A 20,727-nucleotide genomic window follows, 5' to 3' on the forward strand; every position below is an offset into this window, starting at 1 on the left:
AACCCTCGTGTCCCGCGTTTCCCTGGAGGTTGCCTTGAGCCGCATGTGGGAAAAACTGGGCTCCCCGGGGCAACGGAGGGGATATCCTCCTGCTAAAGCGTTGGCAGGCGAGCACACCGTGCCACACGATTGCACAGTAACGCGCAAAAGCGTGGGTAAATCGTCATCGTTTGACCGTACGGCTGGACGCCGAACGGCCAAACCGCGATACATGCACACACAACCCGTCCCGTCGTACGTGATTTGTATGTAAATTGGCTGTTCGTCGTGGTTGTCCCGATCACCGCTGATGGTCACCGCCGGTAATGTTTGCTCCAAAACCATTTCCACCGGGATCTTGCACCGGGACAGACACACACACACACACACATACCACAAGCATTATCAAAGAAAGTGGAGGGAATGCCGAGAATTCGTCAAATCAAATCCGGACCTTGGGTCGCGGGACACAAACCGTGGGATTTGCGTTAAGGAAAAACAACAACACACACACACTCACACTAAACTCCAACGAGAGTCGCGCAATATGACAATAAGCTACGGCCAAGCAATAGTGGAGTGACAAGTATTTTTTTTTTCTTTCTTTCCCTCGCTTTAGTCAAGAAATAATGATCTCAGCACGGTAAATCAAGATCAGCGTGCTGTTTTTTTGCCCCGAGTCCGGTTCGCGACATGATCGAAATAAGGTCACCGGTGTGGATCAACATATTTATCATATCTTTGAACGCTTTGTCGACTTCCGCCTTACGAATAAATAAATGTGCAAAAAAAAAACAACAACGAACTAACGTCTCGTAGAGAGCACCGTAAGTACAACATTAATCATCCAACATTGGAGCGAGCCCATGTTCGATCGGACCAAGAGCCCAAAAACCCCCCAAGTGTCTCAAGGCAAGGGAGTATGAGTGAGACCTTCTTGCGCTGTGTAGCGCTTTTCTAAACTGTGGAACCACCTCGCCAGTGCACACCTTTGGAAGTGTGTGGGCGTTTTAGGGGGGTAAATCAGAGCAACATGAAGTTGCAGACTCCAACCGACCCCACCCAGGTCTGGCTACGGACCTAAAGGGGGAACCGGTTTCTTTGCGAAGTGGTTTCATTTTGAACGGATCATTCTAGAGCGGATAGGGTTAGTCCCTTCTCTGAACTGGCTTACTAAGTGGAGTTGCGGGAAATTCAAGATTTTATTGTGAGAACCTAAGCTCCTACTACACAATAATAGACATGTCTTAGGGTCTTGGAAACATGAATTAAGAGGACACGTACCTGGCATGCACACGCAACGGAAGGTACCAGGATCATCCAGACAGCTGCCCTGGTTCTGGCACGGGTGTGACTCACATTCGTTGACGTTCGTTTCACACCGCGGTCCGGTGAATCCTTGCGAGCAGTTGCATGCGAACGAACCGGGCGTATTCACGCAGATACCATTATGCTCACAGGGTGATCCTAAAATTGAAATCGAAATAAATAGCGTTAGGGAAACGTTGGACGAGGAAGAAAAAGATGACACTTACCCTGATCACACTCGTCAATATCCTCCGAGCAGTCGATACCCTTGTAGCCGACCGCACACGAGCACGTGAACGAACCATTGATCGGGCTGGTGTCACAGATCGCATCCGCATGGCACGGGTTCGAGGTGCATGCATCGTCCAGATGGCACAGCAGCCCCGTCTTGCCCGGTGTGCAGCGACAGTAGAAGCTACCAACGCCATCGATACAGGTCGCCCCGTTAAAGCAGGCCGCATCCACACAATCGTCGATGTTGTTGCTACAGTCCGGACCGTTCCAACCGTTCACGCAGATGCAGTTGTAGCTCCCGTGCGTGTTCGTGCAGGTTGCACCGTTCTGGCAGATCGATGGCCGCAGCGCACACTCGTCCACATCGTTCTCGCAGAACTCGCCGGTAAAGCTGGACAGACAGCTGCAGTGGTAGGCGTTGATACCGTCCACGCACGTACCCCCATTCTGGCACAGATTACCCGGACAGTCGTCCGTGTTCTCCTCACAGTTCTTCCCTTGAAAGCCTGCAAGTAGGAGATGAAGATTTGTATTTAAGTAAAATAATGCAAAGCAAACATATTTGAAACTATTTTGAAAAATAAAAATGTAAATTAAAATTCAATTAAATATGTCAATGCTGAAATGTAGATAAAATAACGAAAGACTTCAACCGTACTTCAAGCGACGAACCCGAAAGGAGATTTTTGTTGTTTTTTTAATTTTTGACACATATTTGAAACATATTTGAAACTATTTTAGAAAATAAAAATGTAAATTAAAATTCAATTAAATATGTCAATGCTGAAATGTAGATTTAAAAAACGAAAGACTTCAACCGTACTTCAAGCGACGAACCCCCGAAAGGAGATTTTTGTTTTCTTTAATTTTTCTTTTAAATTGAGCATTTGACCAAAAAAAAAAAACCTCGACAACTTTGTCTGGTGTTATCACCTGCCTCTTATACACACTGCCATTGTCCATCCCTCCAGTAACAGGCACACCTGTGTATGGGTGAGCGGGATTTTGGTACAACATTTTATATTGATGGAACTCACCACGCATGACGTGATCAAACAAACATGCATGCACGGAACGGAGCCATTAATTTGTCTGTGTGATTAAACAACACAAGAAAAAGGAAACGATCCATACACACACACACCCCAATAATGGTTTTGATTGTGTACAGCATTGCATGCCCGGAAGGTGTGTCTGGAGCATCGGTACCTGGGCGCTCTCATCCAGCGCACAAGTTCGAAGGGATTTTTCGCTTTGCACGAAAAAATATGAACGCAACGCGTTCACACAAACCCCGTAACATGGGAGCAAAACCCCCGAGACAGCCAACAACAAAGTGGTTTGAAGATTGTTCCATAATCCGATAGCCCCGTCGGGCCCCGGGGAGGATCTGGCTATCGCACACAAAATTTGCAAGCGATCGCGTGCACGGGTCATTTAGTCAGGTCGGTGTTACTCCCCCCCCCGGGGGGGCGCTTTGATTGCGAACAAGAAAAAGAAAGAACAAAAAAAATCGTCTCAACTTTTACGCAAAAAGGAAGCGCACAGCAACGATTGCTGTGGTTGCATTAAAATATTACGATCACGCATACATTTTGCGGGACGATTCCGAACATGGTGCGCCATGAATGTAAGAAAGCACACATATTCAAGGCGATGCTACCAGTGTCCATTTATATTAGCATTTGTCTGTTTTGCGAGAGAGAGGGAGAGAGAGAGAGAGAACGAGCGAGCAGGAACCTGCTCAGATTCTCGTACGAACGAAGCAAGCAACAGCAACAATCCGTAAAAGGATGGGTTTGGTGATGGTAGCAACAATATTAAGGGAGAGAAATGTACATTGCAAAGACATGCGTGAACGAACGGGGGCCTTCTACCGCTTTACGTACAGTGGGTTCGGGTGGCCCAGGTTCGCAGACAGACTCCCCCTCTCACCCCCCCTCCAAAATGGGCTCCCGAAACAGCAACCACCGGGCAACAAAAATAGAAACGAGCAATCCATCCAGCAAAGACAATAATACAGCGCCTGCATACGATCCCAAAAAGTGGCCTGTGAAACCTGGCCCATCCATTCAACAACAAAAAAACTCCGATCGATTCCACGCGCACACGGACAAAGATCCGACGCGTCGGTAGAACGTGGCAGACGAAACGTGGCGATCGGCGGTTGGGGGAGAAGCAAACGGGAAAGGGAAGGCGAACTAACACAGCATCACAGGCCGCGGACACAGCCACCACAACAGCTTGTCTGCGTGGTCTGCAAGGGAACAGCAGTTTCCCACGGTTTCATATCTTGCTTCCATCTCGTTCTAGCGCAACTGGTAAAAGTAACATCCCCCAGGTGCTATCTCTCTCTCTCTCTCGCTCCTTATCCGCTCTCTGTATTTCTTTACTTTTCCTTTGCTGGTTCTCTCTCTCTTTCTCTCTCTCTCTCTCTCTTTCTGTGTGCTCTGCTGTCTCTCAACATAAACAGCATAGAGGATCGAAAGGAAGTGGTTTTTTTATTTGTAATGCTTGTGCTAGTACGGAGCTATTTGCTCACGTAAATTCATCCGATCGCGTTCATCCGTTAGTTATGTTCATTCAACGTTCAGCCATATTCATTCGAAAACGTAAAGAGAGAGAAGATAACAAAATCGAGCACTCTCACGCAAAAACAAAAACACTTTTTCGAGCAGTTTTTAACGGATGAACGCGCTGCGTTAGTTCATCGCGTTCTGTGTGTCAAACCCACCGGTTTGAAAACCCCATTCAAACCACAAAGCTAAAGGAAGATAAACAAAAATGTATATATTACCGGTGCCAGGAGAGCGTTATATCGTTCCTCTCCTACAAAAAAAAACTCGCACCCAAAACGAACCACATACAGATGGAAATTAATGACGACAGGCGGTGCCAGGTTCCATTTTTAGTTTCAATACAGGATATTGCAAAAAGATATTGCGCACGGTGGAGAGTGGTTTTTTGTTTGTCATTATGTCTCGCGACGAGGTTTCTCGCTTAACCTTTTCTTGGGTCGCAAGTCTTTCTAAAAAAAAAAAATTATATTGCTCCACAAAGCCGACCGTCGTTAAACGGTATATTTTACGACGCTTGTGTATACACCAAAAAAAAAACAAATCACAACCAAAAACGAAACGGGCTATATGATATGAAAATGCAGCGTTTTTATTACATCTGCTTTAGATACAGCACCGGTGTTACGCAAATCGCATTTTAACATTTATCTCTTCTGGGTGGTTTTTTTTCTTTACTTACCCAGGCTTAGTGGGTCATCACCCACCACCGGGTGTAAAAGGGAGGGAGGGAGGGAAAACGGTATGTTTAAAATGCAAACCATGCTCCGTGTGTGTGTGTGCGTTTTTTTTTTTTGTGTGTGCAAAAAAACCGAAAACTCTTGCAGCTGCACGTCCAGACCTTGGGCAAATACAAAGAAAACGCAAAACCCTTAAAGAGAATGGTACAAAACAAAACACACGAAGACACACATACGGTCAGGCTCATTCACCGCGAATGATCCTTTTGTGTGTTCACTTCTTCCTTTTGCAAACGGACGTTTGTTCCATTGCTACTTCCCACACTGTGCGGAGATGGTGTTTGTAGTTAGTGCATGCAAAAAAAACACCCCGACATACAGAGCCTTTAATACTGGGTTAGGTTTTAGGTGGAAATTTGACCCAGAGATCCTTCGTTACCGTGACGCATCTTTTCTAGATTTTTTTTTTTTCATTCCCCATTTGCCAATCGTTCACAAAACCAAGTGGGCTAGCAGGTAGAAGGTCCTGTCAAAAGCTCAGGAAAACAAGCACAGAAAGGTTGGGAAAGGCAAACAAAACCGAACCGAAAATGCAGATGCACTCTGCACAACAACAAAAAAAAAACACAATGCCGAGGACGACAACTTGATACGATTGTTCTTCTCTTCGAATCTTTTTGGGAGTTTTGAAATTGCATTTTGTATGCACATTTTGACGGGTCGTTTTATTTTGATTTTTCTTTACGTTATGTTTATCCCAATGAAGTAGCTTTATATTTTATAGATCCATTTTTAGCTACAATTAAATTAGTTTGTTACAAAAAATAAAACACTATTCATTATGTCCAACTTGCAGAGTGACAACGAGGTTCGTCGCTTGTTCCGCGGTGTTCGGTCGTACAAGTCTTTCGTTTTAAAAATTGCCAGTAAATCAACGACGGGCTGTGGAATTGGATGGAAATATATCCCGAGGGTATTTTAAAGCTGTTTTTTGTTGCTTGTTGTTGCTTGCCGTTGCCGTACCGAGGAACTGGTGGTGTTGGATGTTGCAATGCTGACCGGTGCTGAGCAAGTAATCATTGCAATTACGTATCGCCGTACAAAACAAGATTGAATTTTGCGGTTCTGTGGCACCATACACACACACACGATTTTAAGGCGTATTGGAATGAGAGAAAAAGAGAGAGAAAGAGGGAGAGAGAGAACTACGTACCGAGAGTAACATACATTAAAATGGGCAAATCACCATTTCTTAAAGCCTTTGGGGCGTTTCGCGAAAGAAGCATTAAAAAAAATAGTGGTTAAGCTCCCAAACACGGCAACACACACACACACCGACCTGTGAGTGCTCACGCTCCTTTTTGGCTCGTTTTTTAATGGCTGCACCATGACTTGGGCGCACGTTCATCCGCGGGGCAAAAACTAGAGCTCACAGGCGTACACACACACAGTATGTAAAATGATAAATGGTTTTGTTGTTCTTGTTTTTTTTTTCTTGTTTTGCTGTTTTCTGCAACCAAACCGTTGTTTTTATGTGGTTTTATGCAGCTCGTGACACCCCGAAAGGGTTTTCGCGCAGTAAATAGGAAAAACCCGGGCCCCGTGTTTCGGACCCGGAAGTTACGCGCTTCTTCCTTCATTTGGGAATTCTACCCATTCGGGTATGGGAGGTTCCGAGTTGGTGGGGGGGGGGGGGGGAGCAAGAAAGCAATCTTACTCGACCGTCGTGAGACACGATAGCGCTGCGAGGCGTTTGCCAAGAACATTTGCCAGCCTGATTTCCAAATCTTGAAGAATAGGATAACATAATGCCGACCCAAAAGTTCCCAGAGGAGTGAAGTATCAGCGTTATAGAGCGAGGGTGAGGAGGGGAGCAGGGGGGAGGGGGGTTGATGAGAAGAAGTTGGCAACGGTTGAGGCAATCGATCAAATGCCGTACAACTTCGGAACACATCCGGAGCACATCAACCAAACCTGAGACGTCCACAAAACCGCACCAACAGCGCAAGTCTCCGGAAAAGACTCATAAAAGCGACCGAATTTTCCGACAAGCTAATGTTGTTTTTTTGCTTTTTTATTGGTTAACACCGAGAGCATCGATGTCTCATCATGGTTACCGTTTTCGTGCCAAAGTTCCATCCACGTACGGTCTCCACATCGTGAGACATGTGATTCAAAAGAAATGGATAGAGAGGGCTAGACGACGAACCCCGTTTTTTTGGTTCTCTGGTTGGAGCTCACAGCTCACCAAACTGATGTAGTGACATCGCCACAACGAGGCGCGCTCAATAAAAGAAAGCACCTGAAACGAGCCTCTGTGTGTGATCAAATGTACGCTTGAGTGAGTGAGCAATGCCAGTTTGCTGAAGTTTGTAACTTCACTGGGAACCGAACGATTATGGAACGCAACGAAAATCTTCGCCTCAATCAGTCAACCGCTGGTGTTGTGCGCGTTCCTTTCCTTTCTCCCCGGGGTTGGGGGGGTTTGTTGCGGGGAGGGTTGAAATTGAACGGGGTGGAATTGGGCTGGGTGGTCAGTTTGCTGGCGTTCGGTCCGAGTCTCCGAGTGGCCGGGAGCGAGCTTGGGAATGAAAGTCTCCCAAAAGCCCGAAAATGCTCATGATGATGACGCTGGCCCCCCCCCGATGATGAAGATGGTTTGAATGTTGGAACCAACATCTTCGTGATTACCCCCCGGGGAAGTGGGGAGGAGGGGAAGGGGGGGATGCAATGAATGGGTGGAGGTTTCGATCTTTTGCGAATCGTGGTGGAACATAGCAAACACAGCAAAGCAATCGAAGATGAAGTAGGAAAGGAAACGTTCGAGAATGAAGCAACGCAGGACAAAGAGCGCTAGGGTATGGAATGGATGAAAATCGTTCATTCCCTGAGGTTGTATTTTTTTTCGTTTCGTTTCTTCGAAGAGGAAGATGTGGTCAAGGTGCCGGGAATGGGAAGAGATGGATCGAACGATGATGATTAAAATGGAATAGGGAAAAGCGAACGGCGGGGTGGGGAAATGAAGAAAAATGAAATAAACGGAAAGAGGTTCGGATTACGAACGGGGGAATGGGAGGGATTGACGTTTTGTTCAAGGAAACGAAAGCACAATGGAATCAAAGACGCACGCACACTTACGAAAAAAAAACACTTTTTTTGCTGTCTGTCTGTGTGAGCATACCATAGCCATAATATTAAAAGGAAAAGAATTTTCGATCATGATGAAAATCTAACCGGGATCACAATTTAACACACGCACACTCTAGTCAGGGTGAGGATGTGTTCGTATGGTGGTAGCAGTGAAAAAGGTGCTTACGCACACCATCGTACACCATCGTATAACTGCACACGTACACCAACCGTAAATGCAATTTAATTTACATTATAAAAATATTTTATTTTATTATTTTTTTTTTTTTGTGTTTAATTCACGATGGCTTGCTGCAACTTTTATTTAAAAAAAAATATAATAAAACAATTCATCCTGAAATGTTTCTAAAAGGAACTCGTTTCCTCACAAATACACTCATTTCTCGCTTGTTGCACCGTTGATGTCTCTTTGATTGTTGATGGCAGGGTTAGGGTGGATTGAAGTGACTTGAAGTGCGGTGTATTTGATTGTTGATGAATGTTGATTTGATTGTTGCTTCTGCCTGGTTCGGGTTGACACGTTGTCGACGGTACGCTAGGAAGTGGAAGATTTTATATGCTTTTTTTTTGTTGCTCACACCCCTCAATAACATAGTACAACAACGTACGCACTTTGTACCATCAACAACAGGTTGTTGCAAGGTGTATCGGAACTATTCTTTTAGTCCGGATAAAAAAAACCGAACAATATTTGCAAGATAAAGAAACGATTGAATCACGTACCACTTGTTCCGCATTGGGATGATGGATGATGATTTTGACCGCGAGATCGATTCATTCTTTGCACGGTGAATGTGAGGGGAGAAGGGGGGGGAGGGAGGTTCTGCTGGAAACAGCGAAAGGGGGGGAAATCGCAAATTTGTACCACAACTGCAACATTTTATTGTGTGCCGCACAAATGCACGAAAAAAAACCGCAAGAAGTGAAGGCATACAAAGGGTTCGAAAGAGGATTCATATACACGGCGCACAAGGAAAGGAAAATGTGCAATTTAATTCGATTTCCATTTCATTCTCCGGTTGAAAAGAGTTGAACAACAAAAAAAAGGACAATTCGGGTGAAAGGGGTGAAGGGTGGAGAGCAAAATAAAAAAAAATCACATTCACGACACTTCATTTGCGGAAAAAAGCAATCAACACATCGTTTTTTTTTCTTTTCTCTCTCTCTCGATCGTTTCATCGCGCCCGATCGCAAGAAAGAAGGTGTGAGAATGGGTTTTTTAAAAAAAAACAAGGCATCCATTTTCGTCTTCCTCTTGTAAAGGAACCGCAACCAATGACGTGTTTTTTTTTTTGCTCGCCACATACTTCGCCACACTCGCACGCCTCCACAGTATATAATGGATATGAGCTGGGCTGAATGGGCTGAGAACACGGATTCAAATGCCCGACACAAATGCAATTTGAATGCAATTGAGCATCGAAGATGAGGGAGGGGGCCAATGCGGGAAAGGGGGCACGAAGAAATTAGAGCACGGGAAAGGTGTGAGCACACACACGCGCACTTTTACGTTCCCCGACACAAATGAGCAATTCCCCCCTGGCGGCCCGTTTATGATTTATGTTTACAACAATCTTTCCGAGCGCGATATTCTGTTTTTTTTTTTCTTCAAGAAAACCGCAATTTTGTTGCAGATCAAAACACATCACACCCTTTCTCACCAGGGGGGTATCTATTCATTTCACCGATCGGTTTCATTTCACTTCACTTACCCGGAGGACATTTGCATTCGTAGGAGTACTTGGTCGATTGCTTGCAGGTGCCACCGTTCTGGCAGGGCGAGGGTGAACAGGGAATGTAGCCCGATTCGCAGTTCTTGCCGGTGTAGCCTGGTTCGCACATGCATCTGGGGAAAAAAGGGAGAGAGAGAGAGAAAAAAATATTGTAGTGGAAAATATAAAAAAAATAAAATATTTTATATTTAATAATAAAAATAATATTTTTAAAAATTAAAAAAAAAATTACTCAAGTTTAAAGATAGGAAACACTTGATGGAAAACCCTCTCCAGTATTCATTAGTTCCTTCTTCGGCCGCTCATTTCTATCCTACCTTTTCCACCCTTCCCCTCTTCCCCATGCAGCGTAGGAAAATGTCATCCAACTCGCCTGGAGTTACCATCGATACAAAATTTTATCACGTCCCAGAGTGCGCACATACACACAATCGCACGCTCGGATCGCACGTCGCCGCCTGCAGCAAGAAAATGTCTGCGCACAAGATGTCGCACAAAAGCCAAACCCGTCCCCCCGTTTCGTACACACGCCATCAACCCCCCTTCCACCCTCGAAGAGCGCATCCCAAAAAAGGGGACAAAACGGAACCGCTAAAAGGAAACTTGCTCCACACAACATTGCACTGTCACCGTCCGAGTACAAACCCCCCCCCCCCCCCCCCCTTCCCCCACCGTATTAGCGCAAAAGGATTGCGGAATCACTAATGTGAACGAGAGGGTGAAGGGAGAGGGGAGGGGGCTGGGGATGGAAAAAAGGACGAAACCGCAAAACGGTGCAGGGCTTCGACATGGTATGCTGGAGCCGCTTTTGCCATTTTTGGACACTGAAATCACTCCATGAAAGGGTTGGAAAATGCGCTCAAAATGGTATGCCGCGGTCTGGGAGACGGACAACAGTATGTGTAGCATAAGAGTGAGGAGGAGGAGGGAAAAAAACCGGGTGCGCAAAAGGGAGGTTGGGTGGGTAAAATCGTGGAAAGGTTTGACCACTGCGTGCTGGACAAAACCGCAAAAGGGCAGTAGGCATGTGGTTGCATTTGTGTTGTGGATTATTTTTTTTTTTGTATTTTATTTCCTCTCTGCATCGTGTTTTTGTTGTTGTTGTATGTTTTATTTTTTATTTCTTCTTGCTGCTCTCGTGCAAATAGATGCTTCACTGTTAGAGACGTTTGTTCCCATTTTTGGAGCATAAAAATCCTTTCCCCCTTCTCCTCCTTCCCTACCGCGTTCATCTCATTGCGTCGCGCGCGCTTTTTCATACGCGCGATACGAAAGATTTCAACGAGCGGTCAAGCGACGAACCGCAATGGGGGGGAGAAAAAAACCCGGAGTGGAGACGAAATGTGATGATGGTGTGCCCAGAAGTGGGGAACAGAATTAATCAGTAGACTGTGGGGCTGTATTAGGAAACTTGTGATACGTTTCGAATCGCGAAAACGCGCTAAGGGCGATACAGTGACGATAAGGGAGAAAATAAAAAAAACCATCAAACGGACAAAGTTTCCATTCTAGAGCACTTTTTACCTTTTTAAATGATATAAAAAATCCTATAAATATATCACATATACACAAAAAACCTCCCCAAAAAATTTACTAAAACAATTTTTTTGTATAAAAATGCCAAATAATTTCATTCTTTCTTTAAACTTTAAACAAAACCATCTGCAAAAACGCACCCTCCGTCACCCCGGGGGGGGGTTCCATTTATTGTTTTCTTTTATACACTTTGAATGAAAAATTCTTCGTAAGCAACCTACAGCTTCATGCAAATTCACATTTTGCAACAACTTTTCTAGTTTGCAAATTTCGTTTCGTTTTTTTTGTTTTTTTTTTTTTTTTGTTCATCACCCTCATTCGATTATTTACCGAAAATAGCGCTACGAAAGCGTTCTCCTTCGTCCAAAAAAAAAGGCACCCCGTCATCAGAAACGGCCCCTCAACGCGGGCCGTTGAAACAATTCAACGATATTTTTTTGAGGTTACGACGTACGCAAATTTTGGTCGAAAGAAAGAAAAATAAAAATACTTTTCTAAAAAGTTGCATTTTTCAGAAAAAAATTTTTTTGCAGTAAACTCATTTTTAAAATATTTTCCTTGCAGAGTGGGGAAAATTCTCGGGAGTTTTTTTAAAAAAACATTTACCAGGGACGGTCAACAATCGTTTTCCATCCAAAAACTGCTCCAAAAGTTTTAAACTTTATCCCAAAAAAAAACCGTTCAAGGAAAAGGAAAACATTATTTTCAGTTTATAACTTCTTTCCAAACAATAAACAAATAAATAAAAACAGACCTCAAAAATTATGACTGCCTCGCGCGTTGTGCTTTAATGAAAACTGTTTACAGCAGCAAACGGTAAACATAGACACACACACGCCTTTGGCGGGAAAGCTTTTTGACACCTTTTTTCTTATAAAAAAGGGCATTATTTATGTAAACTGTTTTGACCCACCCTGTAACCGAATTCGTAGGTGGAGATGTTTTGTTTTTGTTTTATTATTATTTTATTATTATTAATTTTTTTTGCCACCAACACCAACACAAAGAAAGTCTGTTGTAAAGTTGGAAGAAAAAAGGAAGGAATTTTTTTTTCTGGGTTAAGTGCATAGGTTCTGCTTGATTTCAAGCTTACCGAATCATTTTCTTTTTGGGACCGTTTTGTGTAAGCATAAGCAGCAAAGGAAACCAGGTTCCAAAATTTTTCGACTGACAGCTCCTGTCAGAATCAGGTTAGGTGACAACGTGGAGGAGGGTAAATGAGAAAAAGGGGCTACAAAAAATGAGACCAATCACACATTGCCTGTGTGTGCTATGATGCAAGGCTTCATTTACGAAAACAAAGATTCATGAGGAACTTCTCGACAAAACTGCTGGAGTTTATGTTTTCTTACAATTCATTTCAAGACTGTTACGTAGTTGGAAGGCAATAAAGGTAAAAAAACTTGCTTAAACTTCCCTTTAACTTCGTTTTTTATTATCTCGCTCAGACTTCCCTCTCTTTCTCCCTCTCTCTCTCCGTGTGTTATTGTTTTTCCAGACAACTCCAAACCCCGACACATACGCAAGCACTTTTTTCTCCACATTGTTACGTCGGCAAACAAAATTTGTTTTTACTAAACATCTTTCAACCGTCTACGTCTACGGAAGACAACTGCACCAGCGCACCTCCACCTTTCATGTGGAACGCAAACCAAAAACCCGCTCTGGAGTACTCGGTGCTCGGAAAAACTCGGTAACGAAAGTGAATTTCCCAGACCAAACCCCCCCGTTCACTAAACAGTGGTGGAAATTTGTACACCGATTTGTACACAGTTTCGTTCCCGATTTAGGAACTTGGCTTACCCAAATGCAGCGACATTCAGCGTCACTTGGCAAAAGGAGGCCCCCGATATGGGGACAAGTGTATGTCCATGGGACAAGAGATGCCCTGTGATGCACCGGATGGTGAATCGTACCTGATTAATTCGTTACCGGGGCGCTATGTCGACAAATAGAGGCGAAGAGCAGGGGAAGAGCAATTGAGGAGGGAGCGGTTTTGGGATGGAGAGCGTTTCTCACGGGCGGCAAAAACACAACCGGCGACGGATGTCTATTTTTGGGGAGTTGAAGTAATTGTATCTTGAGTGTGTGGTCTAAGGCGTTCGGGTTCGAACCAGCTAAGAGTACTTGCTTTAAAAAAACGTGAAACAAAAACAACAAACCCTATACAGGTTCCTCGACATAGGAGCTTTGGACGTTGGATCACCGTCAAACGTTCGAAACACGGCAAATGTTGAAGTTTAGAGACCACTCCACACAAAAAAAAACCTAACTCCTCCTATAGCTCCGTTACGTCCGTATGGACCATCTAAGAAATTGACTCGGACTTTCGGTAGTCAGAGTCGCGACGTACAACGTCCTCACAGAAGCATCCTCCCTGGTTCCCGGGCAGTAACGGCTCCTCGATAGCTAATTGCATGCTATAATTTCCAACGCCACCGGACACCGGACATGTTCCCTCCTCCAAATGGCACCGGTTGAAGGATGTCAGCGTCTTACCGGTTGAGTGCAGATTGAAAGGTAAATTGCAGGGTTTCGGGAACTGCAATCACGGTTCAAGCAGTGCCCACCAAACACCTACCAGAGCTGACAGAGCTAAAAAGAGACATAGAGAGCTACACATCCAAGGTCCTGGAGATGGATTAGATTTTCAACTACCGGATCCCTCCTATCCCCAACTTCTGGCACCACTGCCCCCCGCCCGTGTGTCCCATTCAAGTGGCCCTCTGGGTCATAAACCAAACCGTGGTACTCGTTGGAAGGTGGTGATCTTGGCCACCAAAAATCCACCATTGCCCGGATACGTGAAAGCGTCATCGGTGCGCTGCCGGGTGAAGAGGCTCTCTCACATGGTACTTCGCCTTGATTGACAACTTCCCAAAACATGCTGGGAACAATTTCGATCGAGTAGAGACAACAACAAAAAAAAACGCAGGAAGAAAGCTAATAAAACACCACAATACTTCCCCCTTTATGCTCGTTTTGTGTGGCTCCTCAGTAAAAGCAAGAGGCGATGCCGAAGTAAAAGGGTGACCAACAACTGCTCCGTTAGAGAAACAGGGAATGCTTATACATGCATATACACGCGCACGCATATACTTCAACTTCACATCCCAAAAGTTTTAACCTCTCATCGAATGTTAGGCTCACCGCAGTACAGCGGAGGTAATGTTGTGGCGATCGTCATCATCATCATCATCATCATCATCATCGGGCATCATCACCTTTCACCGTGATTTTGTTGCTTCAAAGACGGTGATGACTCGACGTTAACGGACGCCTTCGACCTATGAAGTGGTAGCGACTGCACGCGCAAGAGAAGAATCTTTCCCTCTTTCTCTCTCTTTCTCTCTATCTCTTTCTGTATATCTTCTTTACTTCCCAATCACAACCATTTCCTTCGGCTTTTGTGCCTTCGCGTAAGGCAATGAGATCTGACAGGCGCTCAGCGGTACACCGTGCGTCATCATATGCCAGATCGAGGTAACGGCTGAGGTAAGGTTAAGCTGGAGGAAGCGGCGACGCGCAACGCATATCTCTTCCCGTACGAAACGTACGAGTGAACGTACGAACGAGTAGCTGGCTGAGAGCCCTCCATTCGCGTTTACGCGCTTTAAATTGCCCGGGACGGACGGCAGCTGCTCACTTCACTCGCCTGGTCCTGACCGGTACACACCGGTGGTCAATGAACTGAGAAGTTATGAATCTACTTCTGGCCTGGAAGAACAAAATCGAAATTGCCGAATTCTTCCAGCACACGTCAATCATTGCTGGTAGAATGGTGGCAAAAATACTGCCCAATAGCCATTCCAGAGCACCTATACATGTGTGCGTGTGTACAGGGTCTGTGGTAACCCTCAACCTGTAGAGTAACGCACCGACTAGAATACATCTCAATGAGTCCACACCATTTACAACCTGTGAAACACCGGTCGCAGCGCCATCTGCCGACAAACAAAAGAAGACCCATCCAATTATAAGCACTAAAGAGAAAAAACCCCCAGGACGCTATATTACTGCCCGAATTATTAAAAACAATCTTCCACACCACACCAAATTAGCACACTTCAACCGAAGATGAAGCTCATCCATTCCCATATCCCCACACACACACACACATCTGGGGTTTTTTTTATGGTTTAGCTCATTTTTTAAATATTTATTGTACACCACCACCATTTGGCGTTAGAGAGCTGCAACCATCAATATGAAATGATAATATAACTCCAACCGCGGAAAGTAGAGCGAGTCGCTCATTCTCACTGGCGAAACACCATAAAACATGATATAAAAAATAAAGGTAATAAAACCGAAGAATGCCGTCGGGGCAATATAAAGCGTAGCGTAGCCGCGTACGCGGAAAAGGACTGTGAGACGTACCGCTTGGTAGCTGGAACCGGCTCTTACGGAACCGGTAGCAGTGGTTAATAGCACCCGGGCTGCTTTACGAGTGGGATAAAAATTATTCCACAATCACAGCACGTTCACGGTTTCCCCCCACCTGTTTCCGTGCTGCTACTGTTTCCCCCCCCCCCCCTCTACCTCCCCCGCCTTCTAGAGACTTCTGGGCTCATTACTTGCGATACGAAAATTAGCGAAATAGCCCCTTCGGGGCACCTGCTACCACTGTGTTCACCTGTTCTGTCTGTGTCCTCTCCTGCATCTGTCCACCGCGCACTGCACTATCGGGTCACAGCAGGGAATGCAAATGTCTACTGGATTGAAATTGATTATAGAGTAAGTGTTCTAATTCCCGATTCCACTGCTGCTAACCACACACACACACATAGAGAGAGAGAGACAGACAGTCTTGGGATGATAATTGCATCGCTGCAAATTTGCAAACCTTCACCAGTGGTAATGAAACTGGTCCGCTTCATGGCTACGATTGGAAGCAATATCATAACCTAAAGCTCTCTTAGACGCGATGCAAAGCAACGTTAAAGAAGAAAGAGGAAAAAGCCATCAGGTGAGCTAATTGGAGTACAACACACACATACATTTTTTGAAACACAAATCCCATTCGGTTCAACGATCGGTGATTGAATTTTTTGAGGGAACGTAGAATAAGCCGACCAGCCACAAGATGAGCGAATTGTGTGTGTGTGTGCATGAAGAAACGAAGAAAAAAAACAACATTCTGCCCATTATCCCATCGCAATCGGTGCAAGATTGCCGGGGCACAAAAAAAAAGGTGCGCGATTGGCGTCTAACCCCTTCCCGAATTGGATCGAAATATCTGTAATGCGCGAGATGCCCCGCGTACGAGAGGCGTTGAGAAGCAGAACCATCTGGCGCGTCTACGCGCGGGTGAAAATGAAGCAAACCAAAAAAAAAGCACAAAAATCCAATATGCCGAGATTTCATTCCGAGACCAGCGGACGGAACCAGCTCGCTTCCAAAATTCCTTTTTGGCGCTTTTGCTAATTAGTACCCCCGGGGTGGGGTGTGGTAGGAACACATTCGCTCAATCTGAATGCAGAGGTAAAGCCAGAAGTCTACACCCCAACGTGATGTAACGTTGCTGGTGGATGCAAAGTTGTTGGATAGCAATTCTCGATACATTCCAACAGTTCCAAGAATCGCCCAAAGTTCTTGGAGTTCTTCAGTTCTTGGAGTGCAGAGTAGCTAAAACGAAAGCAAAAAAAACATTGAGCAATACTTACTGATAAGAACCGTGCGTGTTAACACACTTTCCGTTGTTTTCGCACGGATTCTTTAGACACTCGTCGATATCCTCCGCACAGTACATGCCGCGGAAACCTTTCGGGCAGATGCATTTTACATGCCCGTTCGGTGACAGCGTACAGGTGCCACCGTTCCGGCACGGTGATGACGCACACAGATTCTGCTTATCACAGTGTTTGCCTGCAACAAGCGAAAAATCAAGGAGAGAATTTCAAATCAGTACCGGGGCTAGATGTCGCCACAACACCGTTCTACACAACACTTACCGGAATAGCCTGTCGCACAGAGGCAGGTGTAATCGTCCAGTGTCTTTAGCTTGCAGTTACCGCCATTGTTGCACGGTGAGGAATCACACGCATTCTTCACCGGTATCTCACAAAGGCTCGCAGTGTAACCGATCGGACACCGGCACGAGAACGATGGTATACCGTCGCGGAACGTCGTCTCGCAGGTGCCACCATTCTGGCAGCGTGGACCGGCCGCCGTGTGGCACGGATTCGGGAAGTCACAGAAATCTCCTGTATACCGTGACGTACAGCTGCGGGGAATAAGGAAGAAAAACGTAAGCAAAAAAAAAGAGCGGGGGTTTTAGTAACTCATAAATGTTTCTTGGTCAGGAACCGTATACATAAACTATGATATTTTATGCCACAATCTTTCTCCCTCGCGCGCGCATATACCGAAACAAAACCGAGCGGATCAATTATTGCTGCATGTAAAAGGGGAGAGCGCCAGCCATCACCAGAGTAAGGGAATGAAAATCTTCACCAGGAAAATAAAAACAACCAAAAGCTATCCCACGGGACACGAGATAGCGACCACACACGTAGAGGCAGGGAACGCATCATGCTAGGAAATTTTTAACGATTTTTCGAAACTTCAACTTCCAATGACGGTGAACTTTCGGAACTCACCCTTCCGAGCATACACGCGGAGTCAGGAAATAGGAGGGATTGTTGGAGTTGGTAGCGCAGTTCCCTTCCCATGTGGAATGATTTTATCGTTCAGTTCTTCAAGATTACTCAAGATCGTTATAAAGTCACGTACTCTTACAGTGAATATAGACATGACCGCCATCTTTGTGGTGCATCTTTTTTTTACCGATGACAGTTGTGACAGTTGTGACAGTTACCAAACACTGTTTAAAGCGTCATTTCATAAATGTTCTATTACTCAGTCACCAGCAGTTGTATGCGTAATTAAAAGCAGTCTGGTGGCTCTTTAACTCCGTACACAATCCCAGTAGGCGACGCACTTCGCTGAGAGTACCCCCGCCGTCTGTCACGTACTAGGCAAGCTGCGCTATCAGCATAAGTGGATGTATTTTCGTGGACGTTCCACCAAATCATCCACACGTCACACAACTTTGCACTTGGTCGCGAGTGAAAGTTTGCTACCATTGTGCGCTGCACCTTAGTGATGGTGATTTCCTTGGGAGTTGGTAAACGAGATCCGACGGCACAAAAAAAAACGAACTACACCAAGCAGTCGTTTTGGGGCAAACGAAAATTAGCAAATCGCGCACGGCAAATAGCTCAGGCACGGTGACGGACGGTTGTTTTTTTTTTCTTTTCTTCTCCCTACCCAGGTGCCCAATTACACCGTACAATCTTTCACCATCGCCCGGTTACACTACCGCGCATAACCGTGGGAGTGTTGACGAACTCGGGCACCACCAAAAACCCGCGGGTGTTTCTGCGCGCGTGAGAACTGACCTGTGTGTGACGACGACTGGCGGGAATAAATTGCACAAACTCCAGTCCAGTGGGTGGGGGGGAAACGGGGGAAGTGCAGGCACTGACATGAAAATTGATGTCTCGAAGAATGCGATCTGATCGAAGTTCTGGTTGTACGCGACAAACCTCAGGATTCTTCCCTTGAGAAGAGGTTATTCTAATCGAGCGGGACGAATTGCGCCAAGAATGTCCATTCTTGGATACTCTCTCTCTCTCTCTATTCTTCATCCTCATTCATCACACCTTTCATCATCATTTTCGGTGCCTCCAATTTCCAAGCAGTGCTCTCACTGACTTTGTCTCCAACGTGCACAGGTTGATCTGCTTTTATTTTCCCGTCCTCCCTCGGGATTGTTGAAGTTCTCAGGATACAAAACCAACCAGCGGGCGGGCACAAAACGCTGGTTGCACCGTCAAGCAGGTCGGATTGTGCAGATTCGATCCGCTGAGTAATCGAAATGGTGCCTCTTGCCGATGACGAGAACCCATTAGCACCGCAGGCAACCACCTCCGTTAGCTATGGATCGCGCGAATGATCATCTCATCTCATCCGCACGGACGGTGCTAGGATAGAAACGGACGTGCGCGAGCGTCCACACACACACACATCAGGCGTTACGATTTCCCATAGTGCCTTTTGTCTGTCTGGCCATTATATAGCGTGCACACAAAAAGGTAGCGAACGCGCGCGCGCGCCTCAGAATCGGCCACCAACCATCAAAGAAGCGAACGTGCTGTTCATTACATTTTCTTCTACTCAAATTAACTCCCCACGCGGATGTAGCGGTGAAGTGTGGTTGCGCGGAAGGTAACACACATAAGAAAAAAAACATAATCTTCCCTCCGTCGGCTTCACGTTTCGATACGGTGCCCCTGGCTGGTGGTTTCGCGTTGGGTGGTAAAACAACAATAAGAAGCGAACGCTTTATGTGTGCTATTAGCCACTGCGGGAGGTGAAACACCCTTAGAGTTCTGGCGCGCTCAGGAATAAGGATGAGAATGTCGATAGTAATAGGAGTAGCTCCCCGGGTCGATAAATGTCTACCAATGGGTGCCGCTTCCGCCGTAATTCCGCCGTAATCCCGCCGTTCCCGGACGAAAACCAATGTGGGAAGTCACTGCGACGAGATGCGACAGGTCGCAACGATGTCGCCAATTCCCCGCAAAATACAGAGACCGTCAAGCGTCTCAGCAAAATAGCAACAAGCATCTACACAAGATGGAACCCCCCGCCTGTTGCTCGCTTCTGTCCAAAAACAAAACAGAACTTCGACACGTCATCTCTTTTTTTTTGTTGTTTGGAGTATGTTCTTCCAACTGCTGTGACTCTATGCATTGAAGGGTTTCTCTGCATCCGCTTGGCTTTGAAAGGCGTCCCCAAGGTACGGTGTGGTAGTTGCGGTTTCTTTGCAATTCCCTTTTTTTTGTGCCCGCGCGTATGAGAGTTCCGAAATGGTTGTTATTCAATATTTGTGGGATAATCATAACCGTGACGTCCAGCTATTCGAAGAGCTGCTGGACTATGTTACCAAACAAAACAAAAAAAAGTCATCCCATAAAGAGACCTAGAACATTCTGGACGAACGTGGACACTTTATTGGAGAAATAGAGTAGACATTAGAAATTCTTGAGTAAAAAACCTCCCAAACCGTTTTGAGTGTACGCCAATGCTAATATCTCGTCAGGACTCGGAGAACGCACACATGTGCGTGACATATTTTGTGCGAAAAGAATGTTTCAATCAAAACTATGGACGTTGACTCAAGAAAAAGAAAACATAATGAATGTTGAGGACTGATCCCTTATATGGCTTGGCAACATGTGTCTCTGCGACCGTGCACCGGGGTTCATCTCCTCCAAAAGAAGGCGGGGTGAAGATCATCTTCCGAGAGCATAAAACTAATTTTATTGCTTTTCCGGTTGGATGCCATTCCGGTGTGAGAGTGATGGGGAAGACAACCATCGTACACGCGCCCTATACTATGGGAAAGTATGATATTTGTAATGTTGGTTGTCGTTTTTTTTCCTTTCTTCTTCTTTTTTCGTGAAGATATTGTCTTGTCGTCTCCCTATTTCTTCCCGACACTCTTTCCCTTCGACACACACA

The 20,727-nt window shown here is 45.5% G+C and overlaps 1 protein-coding gene and 1 long non-coding RNA gene across 5 annotated transcripts in view; both read right to left on the reverse strand.

The window, feature by feature from the left end:
* LOC125774699 (uncharacterized) overlaps positions 1 to 20,727 on the reverse strand; it is a 239,462-nt gene that overhangs the window by 117,275 nt on the left and 101,460 nt on the right. The gene's annotated exons all lie outside the window — the stretch shown is intronic.
* LOC125767346 (neurogenic locus Notch protein) overlaps positions 1 to 20,727 on the reverse strand; it is a 78,731-nt gene that overhangs the window by 11,674 nt on the left and 46,330 nt on the right. For all 4 annotated transcript variants that reach the window (XM_049433963.1, XM_049434108.1, XM_049434030.1 and 1 more), the window contains 5 exons: positions 17,151 to 17,422; positions 16,863 to 17,064; positions 9,640 to 9,773; positions 1,515 to 2,027; positions 1,264 to 1,446 (listed from right to left, as the gene is read on the reverse strand). In XM_049433963.1, the coding sequence (XP_049289920.1) occupies positions 1,264 to 1,446; positions 1,515 to 2,027; positions 9,640 to 9,773; positions 16,863 to 17,064; positions 17,151 to 17,422 (1,304 nt within the window). The remainder of the gene's footprint in view (positions 1 to 1,263; positions 1,447 to 1,514; positions 2,028 to 9,639; positions 9,774 to 16,862; positions 17,065 to 17,150; positions 17,423 to 20,727) is intronic.

This window comes from Anopheles funestus, chromosome X, assembly GCF_943734845.2.
Source record: "Anopheles funestus chromosome X, idAnoFuneDA-416_04, whole genome shotgun sequence".
NCBI classification, from domain to species: Eukaryota; Metazoa; Arthropoda; class Insecta; order Diptera; family Culicidae; genus Anopheles; species Anopheles funestus.